Source organism: Schistosoma haematobium, chromosome 2 (genome assembly GCF_000699445.3).
Source record: "Schistosoma haematobium chromosome 2, whole genome shotgun sequence".
NCBI classification, from domain to species: Eukaryota; Metazoa; Platyhelminthes; class Trematoda; order Strigeidida; family Schistosomatidae; genus Schistosoma; species Schistosoma haematobium.
The window spans coordinates 5,418,186-5,445,097 of record NC_067197.1 but is presented as its reverse complement, the minus strand read 5'-3'; the positions used below and the strand labels follow the sequence as shown (position 1 = coordinate 5,445,097).

Below are 26,912 nucleotides of genomic sequence, written 5' to 3'. Positions count from 1 at the left end.
AAAATACTCTGGAGTCATGTATTATTGCTCCTCAACGCTTATTTAGTTGGTTGTATTTCATTATCTTTATTTAGCTATATACTCATTATCGATATTTTTTTCACAGAGGGAAGAAATCTGATCATTTCCACAATTCATATGATTATAATCGTACAACAAATTTATCGCAATATAATGAAGATATAAAATCTAAAAAATCAAATGAAATCGATTCACGAACATATACACGTCGAAAGCATTCTCGTTCTAATGATCAGAATGGTAAGTCTATAGGTTTTTGAATGTCACCACCTACTCTCTACTCAATGTACCTTCTTTAAACGGTGAAGTTACTCTAATTATCTTTAACCAACGTTAAATTGTATGACCAGTTCATTGTTGTAAGATTTCAAAGATTCTGTGTTATTTTTTAGTAATAGCCATTTATTCAATAATATGTTTCGTTACAGCGCGGAACTCTTTGTACACAATATCGAATTTTTATAACAATTTTTTCCTGTATAGATTACATTACGAACTGATCTTGGCTAGACAACCATAAGAACAAAGAGCACTTGACAGTTGTTTTGTCCTTTTATGAGACTGTCGGTAATTGTGCAACCTTCTGGTAGGGTCAGACCCAGGAACTTCACTTATTGAGGCGAACGCTTAACCTTTAAATCGTTGTCTAACTAAGGTTAGTTCATGATGTGACTTGTAGGATTCAATCATCTCCGCAAACGCTTTACTCAAATTCTTCAATTATACATTTGAATTTCGAACAATCAAAAGAAAATAACAAATTATGTTTTCATAACATAGATCATTTGTTATTTATCTTTATATGTCATTCCCATTTCTTCTTTGGCTAATACCCAAGCTAGATAAATAAAACTGAGTTCTCTCAGTAAAAGCATTCTTTAGAAGAGCAAGTTGTTCACCATTTAATCTTGTGTACCTGCAAATAGTAGCGAAGTATCTATCGTAAATTGAAGTCAAAAAATAACAAACGTCAGTCTTCCACGCGGTCATCAGTTGGTGCATAAAACTACAAACAGTCGAGTTTCGCACTTATAATGACTTTTAGCTTCAATTTTCCCCACCTACATATCACTGTTTGTGTCAGTCTGGATAAAAGCAAATGGGCATGAATAGTTATTGTTTCTTGAATTTGTTGGAAGGACTTTTGAAAAGCACGACGGAGCCTCCAGGAACCCTAAAGGAGCCGAAGAGTTTCCATCTAATCGGAGCCTAATGGAGCTTTCTAGAATACCAACTTGGCATGCTATGATTGAACAGCATAATTTGCCTCCTTGAGAACAGGCTGAATTATAATGATGTTAGAGCTAACGCTAATAACCATAAATATCCATATTTTTCTTTACATTTTTGATTCTTACCCAACAATCACTTCTTCTATCTTCTGATTTTGCGACTGTAGGGTTCTATACGTTTGAGTACCGTTAGTTGTATATCGTATTCTGCGTTAATCTAGTAGAGGACTTAACAGAGTCTACCTGTTGGTAATACAATATCCTAGACAGTCTTTAAGCTTTTTTTGTCTAGTTGCATTAATCAAGCGTACGTTTTATGAGGATAAGTAAATAGCTCAACTAGATCGTAAACTATTTACAATGAATACTACCATTCTGATAAAATTACTTTCTTGACCATATTTCAAACGTAATTAGTGAAAATTCAATTATCGCTGATTATTAAAGACCATGTTATTCATTATTATCCACCGATGAATTTATATGAATATTTAGAACCTACCAAACCTGTATGATTTTATAGTCAGTATAATAATATAAATTAAGATAACTAAAACAATGATATTCTTCTTATTAATATAAACAAATTCTTGGTCTAATTTGTCTCTCTACATCTAACAGTTTTTCTGGCTTCAATTATTTTATCTTTGTTCTTGTTTATACCTTTCTGCTTGAATTATTTTACCATTACTTATAATAAAAGCTCAAATTCAACTCTGGAATGCAAGTACACTTAACTGATAAGTCCCAAATAGGACGAAACAATCGTCCTGAAATCCATTTATAGTCACCATCTATTTCTTCTTATAAAAGTTGAAATTTTTTCGAAAATTCTATAAAATCTATACAACTTAAGTGTATGACCTATAAATACATATAAGTAGTATTTTATCAAATAAAAAATATTCTCAGGCATATATGTACTTCTGTATGTATGTGTTATATCCCGATAAGAATGATGAATAGTAATTCTTGGGATTCATTTATGGACCAATGGTATGAGTATATTTTTATCGTATAATTGTTATGTAACTAAACTGTTTATATTCATGTCGCTCTTATTATAAGCTTTAATTTGACATATACACTATTACTATACGATTTACCATTCTTGAGTTATGGCCTGTCTGTTAATTACTATCTCCCTCATTCATAGCCACTTTTGGCTAAATATTGTACAAATGTTGTTTCATATTTTATGGTACGTTGTGGTCTGTTTGATTGGTATATAAACTCAGTATGCTTGAAATAAATGATTCATATTGCAGAGGCTGAGATTGGTGCTCTGGACTTAACTGGATGGGCTAGAGAGGAAGCGAGACCTATCAAGGACTCTAGGTTGCTCGCACGTGTTTCATGCGTCACTGGTTCGGTCGATAATTTGCTGATCTCTAATAGGTGGTCACAAGTTATAACAGCATGTGTACATATACATATCAAAAATGTTAAACAAGTGGAAGAGATAACCATTCCTCTGAACTCCAAAAGTGTTTTAAAATATTGATTGATTTACTTTTTATTTGCACCGGCTTCAACTTGCCAATATAATTTGTATTTGCTTCAATCATCACCTTTTTCTTTCTTTCAACTAAGCTTTGTAATCCAAATTAATACGGAACATATGATTCAGATACATTTTAATTAGTGTTTATTAAGAAATCAATTGGTAACTCGAACTTTTTTCCAAAAAATATTTTATGGTTAACCTCAGTTTTATTCATTTAAATATTTGTGAGGAGAGTGGTATGTGCTTGTTTTGTTGTACTAGTTTTTTTCTTTAATTCCAAGGTTCTGCTCTGTCAACTAGAGTCCTCTGTTAGATATTCAAATATCTCATCCATGCCATTTATTGTAATCTATTGTAATGTATCAATATTTTATTTACAAACTTTCCACCTTGTCAGATTTTTCCTGATGTACAACGTGACAATGTAGATTGATGAGTATTTATCCTGAATAACATATTGTCTTCGTATCTATTTATCTATCTTTTAAATGTTATATGTTAAACATGTTCTTCAAATCCGGTAATTGATATGTACTTTTACGTACACTCACGAGGTGTACACATAGGCATATATGGTGGTAGCTAGCAGTGGAATCTAGGACGCTTATTTCTTCCTATTTAGGACTCGTCAGCTGGGTGTACCTGGACCACAGAGTTGATGTCCATTATGGGACTCGAGCACAAACTAGTGGCTATATGGACTCAGTAGTTAAATGGATAACTTTCTTCCAACCATCCCCAACACTAGTCAGCATTGTGCGTCGTTTTAATCAGTGTTCAGACATACGTAACACGTGGCCCAACCATCTTACTCGATGAAGATTCAAAACCTCATCTACTGACTTACCATCATTTCCTAATACCCTGTGTCTAACCTCACTATTACTTACCCGGTGATCCCAGCAGATGCGAGCAATATTTCTAAGGCATCTGTGGTCAAATACTAGTAGCTTACGAGTATCTTCTATTCTTAATGGCCACGTTTCGCAGCCGTAAAGTAGGACAGAACGAACTACCGCTCAGTATACTCGTCCTTTTATTGATAGACGGATATCTCGCCTTCGCCATAGGTGACGTAAGTTGGCAAAAACCAAACGAGATATGACATTATGAGATTGATCAATTACAATCCTAAACATCAATGGGAAGATTCAAACAACTAATACAAAAATAAATATTCTTTTCGTATTTTCTTTCTTTCAAAATTTGTACTTTTAAATTTATCTCTAAGCTTTTTTTTGTTTTCATTACATTAGTTAATTGATTGAACCATATTAGATAAGTATAATTCGTCAACTAGTGTATAGTGATCTTCTATTTAACTCTAACTACTAAATGAATCAACCTTGTATACATGATTTTTGCATATATTCTATATACTTACAAAGACACATACTAATCTCTATGTAGTTTTTTTTGTAAATATATACAAACTATGAATGTAATTTAATGATTTGTAAACTTATTATGTTAAATTAATCCCTTAGAGACAGACATGCAAGTTGTTGTCTTTACTGATATAGATCTAATAGTAACAGTAAAAAATTCGTACATAAATAATGTACTAGAGTATAAGTAATCACTAAAAACACTACAATGTATAACATCTGTCTTGTTTGTAAAAAGGTTAACAAGCATGCTACTACCTAAGATTGTCTAATATAAAATGAATTTTGATTGAGATCATGAACCGATTGATGTTAGATCACCTATGGAAACCTGGAAGCACTGGACGGCCGTTTTGTCCTATTGTGGGACTCCTCAGCAGTGCGCATCCACGATCCCGTTCGCGGGATTCGAACCCAGGGCCTTTGGTCTCACGCGCGAACGCTTAACCTACTGGACCACTGAGCCGGCATCCAATGGTGATAGTGTCTAGCATCAACCAATCCACGGGTTCGAATCCCGCGAGCGTGATCGTGGATGCGCACTGCTGAGGAGTCCCACAATAGGACGAAACGGCCGTCCAGTGCTTCCAGGTTTCCATAGGTGATCTAACATCAATCGGTTCATGATCTCAATCAAAAACGTAATAATCTTCACAACCCCTATACTAATAAAGTGAATTATCAAGTCAGTTTAAATTCAATAGTCTTTAGATAGATGCATTGATATTCAAATTGAAAAGTGTCGGGTTCAAATCCCAATATAAAAATTAACATTGATATTCAGACAAATCTAACTGACGAACTTGGATTAATTTTTATTTGGTCATTTATTCTCTGAAGAAGTGACTTACACTAAGTCACGAAACGTCAGAAAGTCTAATTTTTCTACTCATTGGGATATTACAAATATTTTATTTATTTATTTATTTATAACAATCTACCCAATGCTCAATTTATTCGAAATTATCAAATCAAACCTTGGTAATGATACCTAAAAATGACCTTTTATCATGAGAGGTTACCCTTTATTCTATTGATGATAAATAAACGGATTTTGAATTACTTTAAAAAGAAAAAAGTTTCTCAACTGTACTATAAATTGATTAATCGGTTGAGTTTACTTTGACTTGTAATATTAAAAATCAAAATGCCTATTTTAATGCTTTAAAATTCTATCCATTCTCAGCTCTGTGACATAATGATTTGGAATTATCTCGGTTGTTTTATTTTTAGCCATTGATATAACCGTTTTATTAGAGTTTATATTAGATTGATTTTGAAAACCAGAAAACATTAGATAGCTGTATAGTCTCAGTATGAGATTCCTCGAAAATTCCTTCCCACAACCTTACTGGTAATTGAGTTAAAAACTTTCAAGCTTTGTGGCGAACCGTTTAACGGTGTCGAGAGTGAGATAGTCATCTACTCAGTCAGTCATTAACAACGTAGAACTTCGTACGTACGTACATCAGTTCGAGTTGACACACCACATTAGCACAGAGAGGCAGTTGTCGACTCAAATTCCGTAGTGGTAGAGGTAGTAAGAATATAAATAGTAATCGGAAACATCAGGGTTTGAAGATGTTATTCAAGGAGTATAATACAGTGAAATGAATTTGGAAAGAAAATAATGGACATGAAGAATTCAGAAGATTAGCATTTGAGGGAACACAAAGAGTGGATGCCCTTGCGCCATTGCAAACGATTTTAAGCCATGTCATTCAGGGTCTCTAACCATCGATTGCTATCATCTCGCGGATCCCAACCAGGTAGTCTACACCTACCTACATGACTCAGTCCACTTGTCAGTGACTTCATGGACTTGTGCCATGTTTTGGTCTGGTCGCCTCTAGCTTTCTTCCGACCTACTCCTATACCATGAAACATCACACGTTGGGGCAGTCGGTGGTTGGGCATACTTAACACGTGTCCCAGCCATCTCAACTGATGAAGTTTCACTACTTCATCAATTGATTTGCCATCCTTACCAAGTACCCGTTTCCTAACAATTGAATTACTTACTCGATGATCCTAGTATATACGAGCAATGTTTCGAAGACACCTGTGATGAAATACTAGTAACCTACGAATATCCTCTACTCTTACTGGCCATGTTTCACTGCCATAAAGTAGGATGGAACGAACCGATGCGCAGTAAACACGTCCTTTGGTTGATAGACGGATATCTCGCCTACGCCATAAATGACGCATGTTGGCAAAAGCTAGTCGAGCCTTCTGTATTCGTGCTGAGATTTCGTCACACACCAGACCACAAGGGCTGATGAGACTTCCAAGACAAGTGAAGTGATCGACACTCTCAACTACTTCACTCCCTATCATTAGTTCGGGTTTCAATGCAACCCAATCCTGAAGCATCATTTCGCATTTCGAGGGGGGGGAATCGCATCCTGAACATGCTTGCATTGTTCCTTAGAGTGGTCATAAAACTCTGCATTTTGTCAGCGTCTTCATCTACTCATGGCATTGGAAAATGAATGCACATTAAGAACTGATTTAACTCAGACATGTAAACTATTGGAGGCCAAATCTGAAGGTCAAGAACTCTCTACTAGATCTGAGAGTACTGGCTTGAACTTCGGGTATTAATGGCAGGGAGTTGATGTGGACTGCTGAGGAATCCTATACTAGAACTAAACATCTGTTCAGTGTATTCTGGCTTTCAATAATTGTTTAATTAGGATCAGTCCGTAATCCGAACTGTGAGATTCAATAACCTCCACAAATCCTTTATTTTTCTATTTATATTTTCCCTATTATGAATAATTCACTTCAATGACTGTAGATTTTTCCACCATCTTTATTTAAACGTTTTAGATCCACAGGGATATTTGACTACGTTAGATGCTGAATCTTATCAAACTTGGGTAGCTCGAATGTCCGAACTTGCTCAAGGTCTTAATAGTCTGGCTAAAGAACCGGTAAGTATTATATGTGATGATACGTCTTTAGGATAATTTCATCGGGTCTAATTGATGCTCCAGGATTGTTACAATCTACGACGTCTGTCTCAGTTGCACTCTTCTGAAATTCCTATCTAACCAGCATTACGAGTTAGTAAACTGAGAAGTGATTAGGAAGCAGTAATTGACTAGTGGACTTATTAAGTACACAAATCATTGGAATATATATATATATAAGTACACAAATCATATGGATATATATATATAAACTCATCTTTCTGACCCAAGAAGTGATCTTTTGCCTCAAACCTTGACTAAGCTCTTTACCAACTTCCTCCAATAGCGCCCCTCGTTTATAATTTCTCTCCTGTCGTTTGATCTTGAGTTGGTATATGGGCTTAGAGATGCAATATTTTCTACTCAGTCGATCCTCAAAGATTTTATTCGAAATAATCAATTCGTTAAGTAAACTCATCGTCCTGAATATTTCTTCCTTCAGGATTGAAACCTTCACACCAATAGGTTACTGAATGTTTATTATATCCACTTTCATTATTGATCAGTACAAAATAACATGAAACCTACATTATAGACTTTCTGTCAATCGTTTTCAACCATTATAACACCAGAATAAACCCGTTACGTATTAATGAACTTTTCAACTAATAGCACACATCACCTAGATTGATCAGTAACGTTGATACTCAAAAATCACTATCTATTGGTTCAAAAACCAATCCAATTATTCACTACTCTGTTGAGTTCAAATATCAATTAATTGTTTAGCAACTATCATCTTTATTCATAAAGATTTGGATCATCCAGTTTGTTGATATTTTACTTAACAAAATGGGAACTAATCAAATTTCAGTTCAGAAAACATCAACAACAGGATGATTCAAATCTTTACAAATAAATAATCTTCCAATTTCTATACAACATTTAATTGATGTTGAAATCATGATTCAATTGAAGCTAGACCACCATGGAAAACCTGGAAGCACTGGATGGCCGTTTCGTCCTAGTATGGGACTCCTCAGCAGTCCAGTGCTTCCAGGTTTTCCATGGTGGTCTAGCTTCAATTGACTCATGATTTCAATCTGTGAAATTTCTAAAGTTCTCCACAAAACCCATTCTGATTTAATTGATTTGTCTAGAAAAATAAATAAAAAAATTTTCAATATAAAATACAATCATATATTCGTTTATGTTCTCTTGTCAATCATAGCTATTTCAATCCGATGGAAGTTGTAGTGAAGAAAATAAAAATGAATTTGAACCGATAAACAGATTGTATCCAGATGTTAGAACAATTAATTTACCATTAACAAATGATAATTCACAAACTATACCTACATTACCGGATAGTACTACAGATCCAGGTCTATCTGAAATTGTTGAATGTTCCGCTTTCACTACACCATTACCTCATCATACATTAGAAACAATGTTGTCAGTTGCTCCAGAAAATTTATCAAATTTTCAAAAATTTTCTCAAACTATTTTAAATTGTAATAATACTAAGAAAGTATATCTTCCTATTATACAAAATGGTACAGATGAAAAATTTACTGATTTTATTCTTTCATCTCAATCATTCCAATTAAATCCAAATTTTGATCCGGATAGTTCTGACCCAAATGAATCTGCTGTGAGTGATGCATTTTTTAAAATTTTTACCTTAAGTTTATTTCAATGGTTAAGATCATGAGTCAGTTGAACCTAGACCACCATGAAAAACCTAGAAGCACTGGACGGCCGTTTCTTCCTATTGTGGGACTCCTCAACAGTGCACATCCACGATCCCCCACAAAAGAGATTTAAACCCAGGACTTACTGGTCTCGCGCGCGAGCACTTAACCATTAGACCACTGAGCCGGCTGGCATCCAACGGTGTTAATGTCTAAATTCAAATAATCCACGAAATTGAGAGACACATCCACCGTTGTCATCAGTAAGTTACTGTCTCACAACTGACCCTATTGAACTCCAGTGGTCACTGCTTCTCACTAGAACTCCAGGATATCCCTCTTGAATCCAATCACTAGTGAGCATATGTTTATTATTATCGGAAGGGGTTTTGTGGAGATTGTAGTAATTTAATAGTTGAGATCATGAGCTAATTGAAGCTCAGTAGTCTATGGTTAAGTGTTCGCGCGCGAAACCAGTAGGTCCTGGTTCCGAATCTCGCAGAGGGCAAGGTCGTGGATGCGCACTGCTGAGGAGTCCCACAATAGAACGAAACGGCCGTCTAGTGCTTCTAGGTTTTCCATGGTGGTCTAGCTTCAATTGACTCATGATCTTAACGGTTGTAATTACTATAATAATATCCACAAAACCCATCTGATATTAAGTTTATTTATTTGGTTTTATGAGGAAAATATGATTTGCCGATGAACCTGACTGATTGGAAAGTGACCTTGAGAAAATTATAAAATTAATAACCAATCAAAATGCAGACATCATAAATGATCAACCTGTTCTTTTAAAAAAAGCCAAAAAAACAGCATTAGGAGCCTGTGTTTAAGATTATCTTGAAAAGCTTAAAAATTCATGTTAAGATGTCATAGACATTTTAATTCTACTTGTTTTCTATTATTGTTTTTCTGTATACGACGAATCACTTTCTTGATATCATTTTAAGAATGGCTTGAGCTTGTCCTCATTTTTATAGTCTTTCTAATGTTTATCAGATTTTAGTGTCCTAGTAACTAGATACTGGTAAAATTTCACTAGCTCATATATAATGTAGAAGTTGTTCATTATCATATTTTGAATTCGATGCAAAAATCTAAGACCCTCTACTTTAAATCTGATTGGTTTATCAGCGAAGTATACTTTCACTGTTCTCTTTGATCTAAAGAATAGTGTATTTCCTTGATGTTCTTCGTATCTATTAACTCCGCCTGAACCACCTCACAGATTCATGCCAAGTCCAGACTGGATTCAGACAAGGCTGTCTACTCTTCCCCTTCTTCTTTCTTCTGTGGGTCAACTGGATTATGAGGACCTCGACATCTAAGGGAAAGCACGGAATACAATGCACAGCCTGCATGCAGAGAAACCATTCCGATTCTTCAAATGATCTCACTTTACTATCCCACAAACAACAACAAATGTAGGTGAACAAACCGAATGTAGAAACTCACAGCAGCACTAGCCTCAACATACACAAGAGAAAATGCAAGATCCTAATATGTAACAGTGTCAGCACCATTCAACCAAATCACACTTGATGGAAAAACTGTGGAACAGGTGGACATTTTCACGAATGTGTGAATCATTATTGATAAACGAGGAGAGTCTGATGCAGATGTGAATAATAACCGACACTACAAGTCCACCTAGGGAGTTGGAAAACCCTCATTCCAAATCACTGGTGTAAATGAGCCCCAGTATCCTGAAGGAACAAATGGCGTACGAACCAATTATTGGTCACCGGCTACCACGGGACTGTATCTCCTGACGTTGCTCCACCGCCTTATAGATTAGAACTTTAGGTAGAAGGCTCAGGGTGTGGCCTTCTAAGAAAACCACCTGCTTTGGCTTGAGCACCCGTGCAGTATCCCATCCCTCACACAAATCGAATGATGAAGTGTGGCGTATATCTATTTGGTGCCTTCTTGTGTCACTGTTTATGTGTTTAAATAAATAATTCAGAACTGAACACTGTCTCTTGATTGGCTGATAAGTCGATTATGGTCATCTGGATGGTATGCTGGTACCAATTTCCTGATAAGATGTATTTGGCGATTACATATCCTCCTATATAATAATCTAGATCTTTTCTTTATATGAGTTTACTTGAAATTTTTTTTCTTTAAAATATAGATTTACTATTCACTCATGGTCGATACAATCCGGTATCTGTCTATAAAACTACGTCAATTCTCCGATAAATTAGCCTATCGATTAAGGTAATATTAATTAATTCATAAAAGTAATTCCGATTATATATGTGTAAATAAGTAAATATATTAGTTGATTGATGGATTATTTGTTTGTTTGTTTCTCATCTAAACACATTGATCAGTATATTTCTTTATTGAATAGTGATTTAGTTATTACTCACATAATCTCCTAGCATTTAATCATCCGAATAAAACAAAAGTGGTAGCTGTACGAATAATTCCATAATATGATCTATTTTATCGAATGATAACGCCTTAAAAATGTTTTCCATGTGTTTGTAAGCAAACCAAGTGAAATCTAATTCATGTATATACATTCGAAAATCATTTATCAAATATAGATTTATTTCATACACATAGTTCCCTTTATCATTTTGAAAAGAGCAAGAACAAACATTCAAGCAGAATAGCATGAATTCATTTTTATTTCGTTGGTTCTCGTCAGCTGCTTACAACCTGTGATATTTAATATCATAATTAATGGGTTTAAATTACTTACATAAAAGAGTTTGATTGGAAGTTATATTAAAGACATATTTATATAGTATAGCAAGGGTGTAAATAAATTTAATAGACTGAATATTGTAAATATATACCTTATGTGATGAAAGAACATTGTGACAACAGTTCAAACGGTTAGCAACAAATAAACCTTGATAGGAATAAAATGAGTAGAGTTCAGTTGATAAAATAAGACAGTTGGAATAAAACTCAATGGTGTGATAAATGCAAGAAAGAGTTCAAAGAAAAAGAAAAAAAATTATTAGGATATAACGAAGGAATATTAATCACCAAGGCAAAGAAAGATTAATAACCATCTCCTTTTGAACATATAAATCAGGCTTTTGGCGCCTGATAGCAACTGCTTCAGCAAACTTCAGAAGACTGGAGTTTGTATACTTACTAATCACCTTGAATGATTGTAGGGTATCGACCTGATGTCCTGTATCAAGAAGGTGTTTGGTGATTGCACTATTTAGAGTCTTTCTTTCTTTTGTTCTAACCGTTTGAACTGTTGTCACAATGTTCTTTCATCACATAAGGTATATATTTACAATATTCAGTCTATTAAATTTATTTACACCCTTGCTATACTATATGAATATGTCTTTAATATAACTTCCAATCAAACTCTTTTATGTAAGTAATTTAAACCCATTAATTATGATATTAAATATCACAGGTTGTAAGCAGCTGACGAGAACCAACGAAATAAAAATGAATTCATGCTATTCTGCTTGAATGTTTGTTCTTGCTCTTTTCAAAATAGATTTATTTACTCAGCTTTTAGTCATGAGTTGTGTCTGGAGGTTAAACATATTACTTATTTAAGCCATCATGGGTAAACCAAATTTCAGATCTGCTAGTTATTGATTAAAAGTTGAATTCTTGAACTACTAAGCCAACACTCAAATTAGCATATTATTAATATGTGCTAATAATTCATGTTAAGATGTTCGTTGGAGTTCTAGTATATTTACATTTGACTTATTATTGTGCTGTAATACATGCAACACAATATTCTCGACTCGATCGTATGTGATATTGTGGATATTTACTTCTGAGAAGTCTCATACTATCGAGTGCTTGCTGGTTTTTAATAGTTATATAGGTAAAATCAGTCCGTGATAGGGAACTGAAAAACTTACACTTGTGAAATCTTATTGTAGAATGTTTTCAGTTCTCTTGACCTTCATTGTTTTAATGACTTACAATTCCATTTAAGAGAATGTATTTTTTAGTTTTACTCCGGCTTCAATTGGTACGATGAGATAAGTTCTTTTTCACACACACACACTCATAACATCTTTGTATGGATTTCAAGCATATTATTGACAAATAAAACTTATGTGACAGGTAATTTATTGAATTCATCTTATAAATAAGACTAATATGATGGAACAATGTTAGAACTCAATATAAATGTCTATCGATTCACACTTGGTTTCAGCATATCAGTTGGAAGAGTGAAAATAATCATATCCAATAATTATGAAGAAGTTGGAAAATAAGCATGGAAAACAGGATAAAATAGCTTGTGGGAACGTATTAACTAATAGTACTAATAGTGATGGTGTGATGTTCAATAACTAGAGTAAAATTTACTATAAATATTTGTTTCACTATGCTTAAGTTAGAGAGCGTTGAACGTTTTCGAGCAATAATTAAAAATCTCATACTGTGTTAAAGCAGTTACTATTTACAATGGATTTAATCGCTGAATGGTGACCAATGTTATGTGAGTTAAGTTCTACTAAGTCCCGATACAATTCACGTGACTCGATATCGTGTGCACCACATTGAGATGTAAGATGGTAATAATCCTACAGGGTATCAGTCGCGATCCGGATGGCTCAGTGGTAATATCTCTGACTGGGAAATCGAGAGCATCTGTCCCCCCAAGTTTATAGGTATGACCTGCTGATGAATACCAACTAACGCGAAACCTATGTCCAATGTTTCCTGTCGGCTACCTCCAATCATGCCCCAATTGTAGTTATTATTTATTTAGTAATAAAATAATACATTATAGTAGTAGTGTTGTACTTTGAAAATTCACCATTTGGCCGAGAGAGTATCTAGCATTACTCTCACGCTTTGGAAATTTGTCTATTCTATTTTTGTCCTGAACATTGATCGACAAAAATAAGTTTGGATTTACATAAAAATTAGGTACGTTGAGGATTTATGTATCAATCATTGACTAAGTGACTAAACAACTCGAATCTGATCTATTAGGTTTCAATATGGAATCTTGCTTTTTGTCTGTTCAAATTTGGATGGCTAAATAACGTCATTAGCCTGGACGCACGATAATTGGACCTCAATGTTGAAAACACGGATTTGTAGTTAGTCACCCTGTCTATTAAGATTAAGACGTTTTATTGAGTAGTCTGTGTCAATTATTCGCTGTTGAAATTATTATTCTCCATGAACTAATACCAACTGAGGAAGCATTGTAAGCCAGGAAGTGCTAGACATTTATCCAACCTTAGACTGAGACTCCACAGTAGGTATCCATAACCTTTCGTCCAATAATGATCTTATACACACCCATAAAAAACTTTAAGATTACATCTCAAAGTTTCATTGTAATGAGAAATTGTGACTGGCTAATCAGATCGAGAGTAAGGAGGCTATTTACGAATTCCATTGAATGATTATTGCAATAAAAACACGAATTGACTGAAATCTGAATTGTGAACTATGCGATTTCAAACCACGCTTCATACGAAGTCTGAAAGTTCAGGATTCGATCCATGCTTGTTTTATTTATGCGCAATCCTAAAAAATAGTACCATACTCTGGTGAAACATCTGTTCATTGCACTTTGGTTCTTTATATTGTTTCCCCTCTCAAATGATATATTAATCCGTGATGTAAGCCCATACTTAACTTGAAATTTACACACCAAGTAGTCATTTTTATTTATTTATATTAAGTTGATAATGTGGTGTATTTTTATTTGTTACAATTTCTCCTCTGACCTCTTTTTCCTATTTTTTTTATTTAAAGTCATAATCAACAACAAACTAATGCGAGTGGAAGTAATACTACTGAATTAAGTAGTCGTTTTGTATCTACACAACAGAATCGAGATGATGTACAATCATCAACAAAATATGCCTTACATGATACATTTGAAAATATGAAAGCAGTTAATCAACAACTTCAAGGTGAATAAACTATTTTTTTGGTTTTCATTCCTGTTAAACGTTGAAAGCTAATCCGTGTCGGGTAGAAACAGGTGTCTACCTCAGTACAGTGGAAGATGGTCGCGCAATTTCGTGGGTTGGTTGAGGTTAGACATTAACATCATTAGGTGCTGGCTCAGTGGTCTGATTGGCTAAGCGCCTGGTGCGAGACCGGTAGGTATGGGGTTCGAATCTCTCGGGGTGCGGGATTGTGGATGCTCATTGCTGAGGAGTCCCATGGTGGGACGAAACGGCCGTCCAGTGCCTCCAGGTTTTCCATGGTGGTCCAGCTTCAATTGACTCATGATTTCAATCAACAACAAAATTTTTTTTGTTTATGTAAGAAGATTAAATGATTTGATATTAATCATATTCGAATAGTATCTGGTTAATATTTTACATAGAATTTCGTAATGGGGTTAACTTGTGTGCATGTATATGTTCGATGAAGTCACTCATCTATCTATTATGCATTCTTTTTGTTTTGTATGTTTAGCCGATGTTATTGAATTGAGTCTATATAATATTATGCCTAGTATACTTGAAAAAAACTCTAAACTATATCGCGAAGCTTTCATTATTCTAAAATTGTGTCAAATAGAACAAAATATAGATTTTGATAGATTTCTAGGGTTCTGTGCCATCATTATACGAAATGTTTCCGTCACCCTCATTCGGGACTTAAGTATGATTCAATGTGTGTGGTTAATGACCGACTGGCTGACTGACTAATTCAGTTTTATAGATAGTATTCATCAGTTGAACCCAAAAAGTAGTGATTGGCAGATGTTAACAAACTTTTTGGACCTATTATTATAGTATTATTTCCAAGTCATTATGTTACCAATTCAATAATTTGACCAGAGAGTCATACAGAGCTTGTACATACGTAGCCGGTTGAACAAGTACACAAAATGAAGTCATCAGAGTCTTATATTAGAAAATTTAGAGGACATTAATTTTATTCTGATCAAAATTACCTATATTTATGGGGCTATCTCCATTATTCCATAACATTTATGAAGGTTCTCACATATCAATCCGTTTAGCTACCTCATCTTACATTTTTTCGGTTTATGTACTTAGATGATTGCTCCTAATTCAGTTGGTCAGAAACCATCAAGACATTGAGATTGCGATCAGAAAGCTCAAAAGCCATTCATAATTAAAGATTTTAAAGATGTCACGGATATTCAGGGTTTGTCAACGCTTTTGTTCGTAACATCTCTATAATTGACTGACCTCAAACCCACTCAAACCAGAAGTCAGGAATGAAAGAGTTTGAATATACATTTAGAAGGTATTCGATATATCGAGAAGTGTTTGGTCTAATCTAAATAGTTGTTTTGAGGGATGCATAGAACAGCATACCCAACGATGCTCTGGTATGGATGCTTGACTGTGTGCCTTCAGCTAGGATGTGTCCAGTAAAACTAATGAAGTCAACATCAGTATCGAAGATCTCCAGAACTATTTATTTTTTGGGTTTATTTCAACGAGTTGACAGTCACCCTCTCAAACTTCACAGTCCTCACGAAAACACTAGATCAGCTTGAAAACAATTGTTTTGTTCATCTTTTTCCATGAAGACTCTTTAACGCTTTATGAATTTCTTGAGTTTTTTTGTACTAGATTCATCGATGACCCTAGCAATCCAATATATTGATTAATTTAATTGTTTAACTCTTTTTTTTTTTCTCAATTGTTTTGGTTACAAATAGTGGTTGGCAAATTGTTGTTTTCCAAAAATAATGATAATACTATGAATGAGTTAAATCAAATAGACAACGCTACAAGTTGTGAATATCTACATAAATTGGAACAATTCAATCAGGAACTGTATCGTTTTATACCAATTGAACCGGCAAATATTCATCATAATCATGACAACATTAATACTACTACAACTACTGATAAATTTATTCAAATACCAAATACAAATTTACAATCAGTATTAACTGACGAACAACAGTTAAATGTTGTCAGTAAATCTACTAGTGTTAGTACCAATCAAGTAATGATGAATACAACTTCTACCTTGAATACACAATTCACAACCGATGACAATACTAATACTATTAATAGTAATAATACTAATAATAACAATAATAGTACATCTACACATCTTTTTCATCCTTTCACTTCTATGACTACCACTACTAATACTACTACTACCATTACTACTGTACACTCATCCAATATCCATGTTATCTCTTTAACTGGAAAGTCAAATGATATGGTCAATAAACAAGAGTTATTGGAAGATGAATACTACTAATCATATTGATAATGAATAGTATTATTGGTAGTAATAGACTACAGTTAAATATTGTATTATCACCTCTGTTTTTTTTTGTGTGTGTTCCATTATTTCTTCCCTTCTTTTTGTGCATGTGAGCTTTATGCAATCACGAACAAACAAACAAAAAAAGGAATAAATCCGGTGTATGTATGATGTGCAATATTATGCAATTGATGAATCCATTAATTATATTTATTTATAATTTGCTTCTTTTTCATGTATTATCATTTATTTTTTATTATTTTGCTTCATTGTTTTTTTCAATTATTAGAAATATTTCTAAAGTGTATTCATTGTAAGCCTAAGAGGTTTATTTTCCCTCTCAAAGAGGGAGTTATTTATCGTATATTTCATTCTATGTGCTTTTTGTTTGTTTGTTTTTTTTTAAAAAAAAAAAGAAAAAAAACTATTCACAATTATTTCTGTGCTTATTTACACTTACATATACTCTATCACCATGCTCCTTATTGTTTACCCCCCCTCTCTCTTCCTGCACCTATACACCTCACCGTCATTGGCCTTCTATTGAGTATTTTAAATAATGTAACATGCCGTGTATATTTTGTTTACTGAAAGAGAAATAATCTAAATTCTATATAATATTTATGATTTACTGGTTTATTGATTGGCACTCTTCTGTCGTTTTTTTTTCATTTCTTATCTATTTATTTATTTATTTTGATTTCTTTTATCTTAGGGAATTTTTTTTCCTTTTTTGTATGTTCTTGTTTGGTTTATTTGTCGTTGTTGTTTTTTTTTAAATTATAACAATGTTATTTTCTTTGAAAATTGTTTACATTATGAAGTGTGAAAACTGTTGAATAACTACTGAACAAATGCTTCATTCTAGTTCAATTGTCTACTACTACTACCACTACTACTGAAGAGGAATCTTAAGCTAGGACGAAACATGTGTTCTATTGAATACTTCTCAATTGTCAGTAATTATTTTACTAGTTTTAATCAATTATCCAATATGTTAATCACTTTTTAAATTGAACACAATCATCATCATCAGTATAAAATATTGTTCCGTTTGAGTTTCACCTTCATTGAATGAAATGTAATAGGAGGGAATGATAACATGCAACAAACAATTTGTATTTTCTTTTTCTATCTAACTTATTATCATTGTTGGTGATAGTATTTTCTCATTAGTTCATTATCTATTTCTACTATTTCCTATTACTCCGTCCCACACCTTCCCCCCTTAAAAAAATCAACCTATTCCATTTTTAAAGATAAATTATTTACTGTACAATATTAAATAAATCAATAATGACACAGTTACCATTTTCTTTATTTTATGCCTTATTATTATTGTTGTCTATTCTTTTGTTTATTAATTTATTGATTCAACTATGCAAATATTGATTTTCATTGAATGTTTTATTTTTAATTTATGTATTATGTAATTTTATTTTGTCTTCATTTATCAATTAGAGTTATTGTACAGAAATATAAGTTTGAAAGATGAAATATGAATTATTGAAATGCTTACTTTCTCCCCTCCTCCCACCACTACCACCACCAGCCCCCTTCCCCCCACAAATCTATTTATTAACATGACTAACTGTATGTATGAATGTTTAGTAACTTGAAAGCATTAAATATATATGTATTTGTATATCTGTACACATAGGTGATATGAATTTCTTTCTTTATGTTAACATCCTATTGTTGTCTATTTGATTTCTTTATTTACCGGTTTGATTACTGTAACTGTTAGATATTTCATAAATTTGAAGCTTTCATTTTACCTATTTACATATATATACACACACATACACATTCTCTTTCCCTATCAATATGTTTCAATCAAGTTCAAAATATAATAGAGATATACAATTTATTTTTGTTTGTGTTTTGTTCACTGGGGTTTGATCATGTTGTCCAGCATGAAATTGAAAGCTTTAGAATTAAACTAATAAGATTCGATAATACAACACAATCAAAAAGAATAATTTCAGTTACATATCTTCTACATTATTTCAAGGCATGTTTATGTATGATATTTTGTGCTTAAATACTATAATTATAGCAGCTTACAATGTTATTCTTAATATTTGGGATTATAAAACTGGAGGGATAGTTTACTTAATGATTGTATAATAAATATTTTAAAAATTAACACATTCCAAGTTTGAGTGCCGGAGCGAACATCGACTCTGGGATTCAGATACATCTGGCTGATGAGTCCCAAATAGGGCGAAACGCGCGTTTTGGATTTCATTATTAGCCACTATACATCTCTGCTCATAGTATTCATGACTTAATGGGGATATCGTATCGTAAACATATATGTTCAATTTTGGCTAGTGTCATGTTTGCTAAAACGTTCGTGACATAGTAAGACAGATATCAATATGATACTTCTTAGTTTTGTAATGCTTCATTTGGTGGGAAAAACAACTTTTGAAACAAACTGTTTACTCTACAAAACCCTTTTTGTTTGTTAAGTCATTTTTCGTTGATCGAACTTACCTCGACGTGTGAAGTTTAATAGTGTGAGAGAAAATGAAAAGAAATATATGTACGACTAGAACAAGACTTGACATCAATCCATCAAGTCACTGATTGTTGTACAGAGTTGTGTTGTAATAGGTCTAGACTTTCAGGTTTAGGTTCTCACTATTAGAATAACCAATAGTTGAAGACGTGAAATATAGCTCAGTATCGGTCACAAACAATCTATCCGTTAGGTTTCATTTCAATAATTTTGTTAAAGTAAATAAGTTTTCATAATATCACTTACTAATCAACAAATGTTATTTAAAGCAGTTAGTCCCTTTGATAAATTTCGATAGTGTAATAAGAAGATTATCAGAACTATGTGGATATGTTAGTGCATTACATTTCGAACCATCTGATCATTCATAATATACTTGTTAAGAACATTTATATGTAAAAACAAAAGGTCAACTAGACTAGAAATGGAAGGTGAGAGGAGACAAGGATAATAAAGAAATGTGAAAATAATTTGAAACCTCATCACTCTGGATAATAAGCTAATATTACCAGGGTAGATTTCGGGTGAGAACAAACTGTTTTTGAATACATAAAAAGGGGGTTCGGATTATCGTATGGCTAAGGCTTCAATAAACCTTAGTATACTCCCGTTTACACTTTTGTGCAACACCACAAAAGCTGAGTTACGATCAATCTTATGACCTGTTTCAATTATGTGTTTGGCAATAGAGGATGATGGATGTTTATTCTCTACTATTATTGGGTCATTTCTTTCTGCAACTATTTATGTACATATTCTAATACCCTAATTTTGAGATCACGATTGCTCCTCTCTATGTATGTATGACCCCGCGAGGCTGGGTCGTGGATGCGCGCTGCTGAGTAGTCCCAAAATAGGACAAGACGGCCGTCCAGTACTTCCAGATTCTCCATGGTGGTCTAGCTTCAATTGACTCATGATCTCAACTATTAAATTACTACAATCTCCACAAAACCCCTTCTGATATTAATCAACATATGCTCACTAGTGATTGAATTCAAGAGGTATTTCCTGGAGTTCTAGTGAGAAGCAGTGACCAGTGGGGTTCAATCAGGTCTGTTGTGAGATAGAAACTCACTGATGACAATGATGGATGTGTCGCTCAATTTCGTGGATTAGTTGAAGTTAGACATTAACACCGTTGGATGCCGGCCAGCTCAGTGGTCTAGTGGTTAAGCGCTTGTGCACATGACTGATAGTTCCTAGGTTTGAATCTCTTTTGTGGGGGATCGTGGATGCGCACTGCCGACGAGCCTCGTGGTGGGACGAAACGACCGTCCAGTGATTCCAGGTTTTCCATGATGGTCTAGCTTCAATTGACTTATGATCTCAGCAACTGAAATTACTATAATCTCCACAAAACCCCTTCTGATACATTAAAATTGTTGAACACAGTGGGATGTGACGTAATAGTTTTCTTGTCTTTTAGGTTTTAGATGAGGCATGAATCTTGCTGTTTCCTTAATAATGACCTTTACTGTACAATATGTCTTATTGATGACTGATTTAAGCCATTGTTTCAGTAAAAGGCAATTTGAATCATCTTTAAATGGTAAGGTGATGTTATATTTAAAACAACGTTCAATCACTTTTCTTAACTTTAGATTATTTCTATGTCTAATAGTAAATATTAATGATACTTGTGTTTTAGACGAATGAATGCTGAACTGAATAAGTTACATCAGTGTATGCTTTGAAAGAAAACGTAATAACGCTTAGTTACTGTTAGTTCATTGGGGTCTAAACAAAATTATGAACTGGGAGATAATTCTAATATCCAATAAATCTACTGAAACTAAATAGATTGAATGATTAATACACATTTCTGACTTAAGAAACGACACACACACAGAGAGAGAAAAGAAAATATCAAAGTGTACATATATCATTATTAGAAACGATCTGAATGACCTTATCGTTTACAATATTAACTAAATTTTGATCAGTCTTTGATGGTATATGTGTATCCTATGGAAATTACTTTGATATAGTCATTTTTCACAAGTTTTTTGTATGGAATAGATGGATTTTTGGCTAACAGTGGAATCCTGTTTGATACTCGTCAGTTGGATATACTTGACAAGATCAAAGTAAGATGAAACCCTCATTCTGGATTTCACTGCTAGGTATACATCTATTTATTCTACAACGTATACATGATATTGTACAAGACAAAATAACCAATAGAAATAGGTATGAATTACGTCCTGATGTAAAATTACATGAGTCAAAATAGAATAGAAATATAAAAGGTTACAATGACAATTGTTACTATGCCAATATGTCAATAGGTCATAATATTGGATTGGGTCAAACTCCAACATTAATTTAATAACTGTAAAATATTAAAGTATCCTAAAAGCAATTAATTTATTGCAAAGGTATTTTATCAACAGAAATGATTGTTATATGTTTGAAGTGATTATTTTAGCAAATATGACTCACTAGGTTATCATGAAAATGTTTTGACTGTATGATATGCGATATATGACTAATCTAGTGTGTTTCTGGGTGTAAAATTTCAATTATTGTTTAGTATGCAACTTGGAATGACCCATTTCATTATTCGTTATCATTTTTTAAAGTGAACTGATAAACACAGATGATTTTCAAACTTACTTACGCCTGTTACTCCCAGTGGAGGAGGAAAGGCCACCCAACAGCACTTGCCATCCAACCCTGTCCTGGGCAATCCTTTCCAGATCTTTCCAGTTGTTATTCATCCTTTTCACATCTGCTTCTATTTGAGACGTAATGTGTCTTTTGGCCTTCCTCTTTTCCACTTCCCTTCAGGATCCCGAGTTAGAGCTTGCCTCGTGATGCAATTTGATGATTTATGTAATGTATGTTCTATCCATTTCCATCGTCCTTTCCTAATTTCCTTTTCAGTTGGAAGCTGGTTTGTTCTCTCTCACAGAATGGTGTTGCTGATGGTTTTTGGCCAATGGATGTTGAGTATCTTGCGTAGACACCTATTTCTAAATACTTGTACCTTCTTGATGATGGTTGTATTAGTTCTCCAAGTTTCAGCTTCGTACGAAAGAACTAACTGTCTTGGCGTTCGTACTGAAGATTCTCACTTTGATATTGGTTGACAGACAGTTGTTTTGATTTCCATATATTCTTCAATTGTAGGAATGCTATCCTTGTTTTGCCAACCCTCTCCTTTACGTGTGCATCTGATCCTCCTTGTTCATCTATGATGCTTCCCAGGTATGTGAAGGATTCTACATCTTCAAGAGTTTCGCTATCAGGTGTGATTGGATTGATGTTCTCCGTGTTGTATTTGAGGACCTTGGTTTGCCCTTGTGTATGTTGAGGCCTACTGATGCAGAGACTGTTGCTATACTAGTTGTCTTCACCTGCATTTGTTCGCGTGTATGCGATAGGAGGGCTAGGTCATGTGCGAAGTTCAAATCGTCTAATTAGTTCTAAGCCATCCATTGAATGCCGTGTTTTCCCTCAGATGTTGAGGTCTTTATAATCCAGTCGACCACCAGAAGAAAGAGGAAGGGGGAGATTAGACAACCTTGTCTGAATCCGGTCCTTACTTGGAATGCATCTGTCAGCTGAAAAGTAAAATATAAATTCTTTCATGTCAAATTCATATCTGCTTGAACAAGATATTAACTATCCGGGCTCAGTATATCGGAGGAAAACCCGTTAGTTTTCGGAATATAAGGTACTAGGTTTGGGTTTCACTATGAACATCAACATTGAGATGCAAATACATACAGTTTGGAAGTCTCGAATAGGATGAAATGCGCTTCTTAGGTTTCACTGTTAGCCACTACTCTATTTTGATAAATGCAGCATTTGTAAGAGAATCACTTGAAATCCATTGATTTTAATTTGAAATACTATCCAACTATATAATAGTTAGTGTTTCGAAATGAATTACATGACTGTATTTGATAAACAAGTTAATATGGAAAAGTAAAATGTATCAATGCATTTGCTAAACTGTAAAACAAAAAGTTCGAATGTCATGTCAGCGAAAGTGTGAACGTTAAAATAAGGTATTTAAAGGTCAGCTTAGTCATTAGAAGGTGTTATGGAAGTTTTCGAATTTGGAGTTTTATATTTCAGACTTATTTCGACCAAATAACCGTTGATAACTAAGAAGCCCTGAGTAGCTGTTCTTTTCTAGTATGAGACCCATCAATGCATATTCACGACTCCCCAACAAGAATCGTACTCATAACCTTCGGGTTTCGAAACGAGCACTTACGATTCAGACCACTGAATTAGCAGCCGGGGTTCTCCAGTTCTTACTTCATTCAGTTCACAAGATTGCTCAACCATCATTTAGTGCGAGTGGAGATATTTGTCTCATTTCTGAAGTGGCTGGGCTACACCAGTTACAGCATCTCAAGAGAACTCCGAAAATTATCCATCAAAGTGTTACCATCCTCGATATCCGATTCTGTAACAGTGCCCACACACTCCCTGCGCGGTTGGCCCAACTGCTTTGGAAGTAAGGTGGCAGAGTAGTTATGAGACTTTACCGACAAACCGAACACATTAAGGAGCTGCATATATATATATATATATATATATATATATATATATATATATATATACACCTCGTGATGGACCGAACAAGTATGGGTGGACCATACTTTGTGAAGGTCCGAAAGACCATAAGTCACAAGGTTGTCTCTGAGTGAGAAGTACAAACGCAGCAACGTGTCGGTGTTAGCGAACTATTCATTGAGCTATAGTCACTGCTTACATATCTTTGTCTTAATTGGTAACGTTATATATATGTACTTGTTCGGTTTATCACGAGGTGTTTCCCCAGTTAGCAGGTGATGATTGTTACCAACTTAAATAAGCAGTGTATTGCCCTGGATGGCAACCCAGTGGTCTCTAGATTACGAGCTTGTTTGAAGGCTTGAAGATCCTGCGTTCAGTCTCTTTAGAAAAACCGTGGATGCACATTGCTGAGGAGTCCCATTCTAGGATGAGACAACTGTTCAGCGTTTCCTTGTCTAACTAACGTTAATCAGTGATTTGAAACAAACTGTCATTTCATACATTTTTTGACATATATATTTAATATTCTTATTTTACAAATGAATTTCTTGTGAAATTATCTTTTGGTTAAAGCTTATCACGATGATTAAAAGTCAGATATATTTATCATAAGCAAAGCCACGGTTTAGATAATCACGTAGATATTAAGACAAGTGAAGGTGTCGAAGATTAAATTCCATCTCAGTGGCGTAAAAGTGGAGCGATCTTAACTGAACTTACTGACCCTTAGCACAATTGTATGCAGGATCACAGGAATATCTTTCGGGTATATAGTACTCTTTACTATACATCAGCTATACAGTTGGCAGTAAACCCTGACAAGAGTAAGTTTGGAGTATAAAAATTTGCTTTCTGTTAATTTGAGTACTTTAAAATTACTATGCAACATTGATCATATCTACACTTCCATGTATTTTTGTTTATTCAAATCTACATTCCAAAAAAAATTGGTGAATAGTCAGTAAAACCACACCCAAATAAACTAAGATCAGATATTTCAACAAAACAAAATCAATTTTTAAATAACCATTAACAAGTAAGAATATTAATGAACTGATTCACTTCATTTCATTCACATGAATGCAAAATCAATATATCGGGAAAGTTGGAACATCTCGGACTATTTTTTTGGATTATTAATATCCATATTTTTATTGTAACTACTCCTGTAGCATGTCTAGGGTTACTGCTGGCCCCATGGCAAGGTAGAGAAGAAGGGTTGGACATAGGGTGGGCAACTCTATCCCATAAAAAATAACCTTTCTGAAAAACTCTAACCAGAAAAAATAATTTAAACAATTTAAACTCCGTCCCGGGATTTGAAGGATCTTCATTTAGAAAAATTATGACGCATTGTGAAAGCCGAGATTATTCGGAAGTTACGAGGCTGGTGCTACTTCTAACAACCATAGCAACAATTAATATAGGTACATGGAATGTTCGGACGATATGGGAGACTGGGAGGACCAATCAAATATCTGTGGAGATGAGCAGTTACAACTAGGTGGTGCTCGGAATGAGTAAACCCATTGGATCCAAGCTGGACAGCAAAAGTTAGTTTCGGGAGGGATGGTGCTGTCACGAAGAAGAAAGTTCCTCTAATGCTGTCCAAAGAATCAGAAAAAAGTATTTATGGGATGGGAATCTCATGGATCAAGGACCATTAAAGCATACCTCAAAACAAAGAAGTAGGGGACGATAAAGATCAATTTTACAAGGATCTGCAACCGATCATAGTGAAGTGCTCGGGAAAGGACCTGACAATCCTGATAGAAGATGTAAACACCAAAGTCGGAATTGACAACATCAGATATGAAGATATCATGTGACGGCATGGACTAGATGAAAGAAATGAAAGTGGTGAGATATTTGCTAATTTATGTGCATTTAACAAAATGGTTAAAGGTGATACTGTATTCCACCCCCCCTACAAACTCATATACAAAACCACACGGGTTTCACCGGAACATACTACAGAGAACCATATAAAACATATTTGTATCACTAAAAATTCAGAAAGTCAATGGAGGACGTGAGAATCAGGAAAGCAGCTGATACAGCTTCTGATCACCACCTGATTGCGGCCAAGATGAAACTGAAGCTAAAGAAACAGTGGAAAACTGGAGAAACAGCAGTACAAACGTTGAATACCGTTTTTCTTTGAGATACTAACAAACTCAACGAATTCAAGATATCTCTCAAGAACAGGTTCCAAGCATTGCAAGACCTACTGAAAGAAGAATTTATTATGGAAGACAATTAGAAAGAGATCAAAGAAGCACTAACTTTAACATGTCAGGAAGTTCTGGATCGCAACAAACATCGTCGTAAGGAACAGATTGCTATCAAAACGCTGGACAGGATTCAAGAAAAAAGCAGCAATTTACAACAGCTGAACAAGGACAGAGAAAGTCATGGCACAAACTGAATACACTGAAGCAAACAAGAAAATGAAGAGAAGCATTAGAACAGACAAGCAGAGATATGTGGAAGAGCTAGCAGCGCCATTGGAAATGGCTGCAAGAGAAGTAAATATGGAACAACTGCATGACACGACGAAGAAACAGTTAGGGAAATATAGTAAACCAGAGAGACAGATCAAGGACAAAGAAGGAAAGACAATCACTGGAATTCAAGGAAGGAGGAACAATTGGTTGGAACACTGGGAGGAACTACTGAATAGACCAGCTCCATTGAATACGCCGAACATCGAAGCAGCACACACAGACCTTCCAATAGATATCACTTCACCAACGACCGAAGAAATCAGGATGGCTGGTAATTAGACAAATCAAGAGTGAGAAAACAGCAGAACCTGACAATATACCAGCTGAAACACTGAAGTCACATATAGAAGCAACTACAAACATGCTCCACATGCTATTCA

At 34.4% G+C, this 26,912-nt stretch overlaps 1 protein-coding gene across 1 annotated transcript in view; it reads left to right on the top strand.

The window, feature by feature from the left end:
* Positions 1–18,828, top strand: part of MS3_00010728 (uncharacterized protein) — a 71,484-nt gene extending 52,656 nt beyond the window's left edge. Inside the window, exons 14-19 of the mRNA XM_051219123.1 lie at positions 107–261; positions 6,984–7,087; positions 8,298–8,720; positions 10,901–10,986; positions 14,497–14,657; positions 16,397–18,828. Of these exons, the coding sequence (XP_051067322.1) occupies positions 107–261; positions 6,984–7,087; positions 8,298–8,720; positions 10,901–10,986; positions 14,497–14,657; positions 16,397–16,953 (1,486 nt within the window). The 3' untranslated portion in view covers positions 16,954–18,828. The remainder of the gene's footprint in view (positions 1–106; positions 262–6,983; positions 7,088–8,297; positions 8,721–10,900; positions 10,987–14,496; positions 14,658–16,396) is intronic.
* Positions 18,829–26,912: the final 8,084 nt, after the last annotated feature.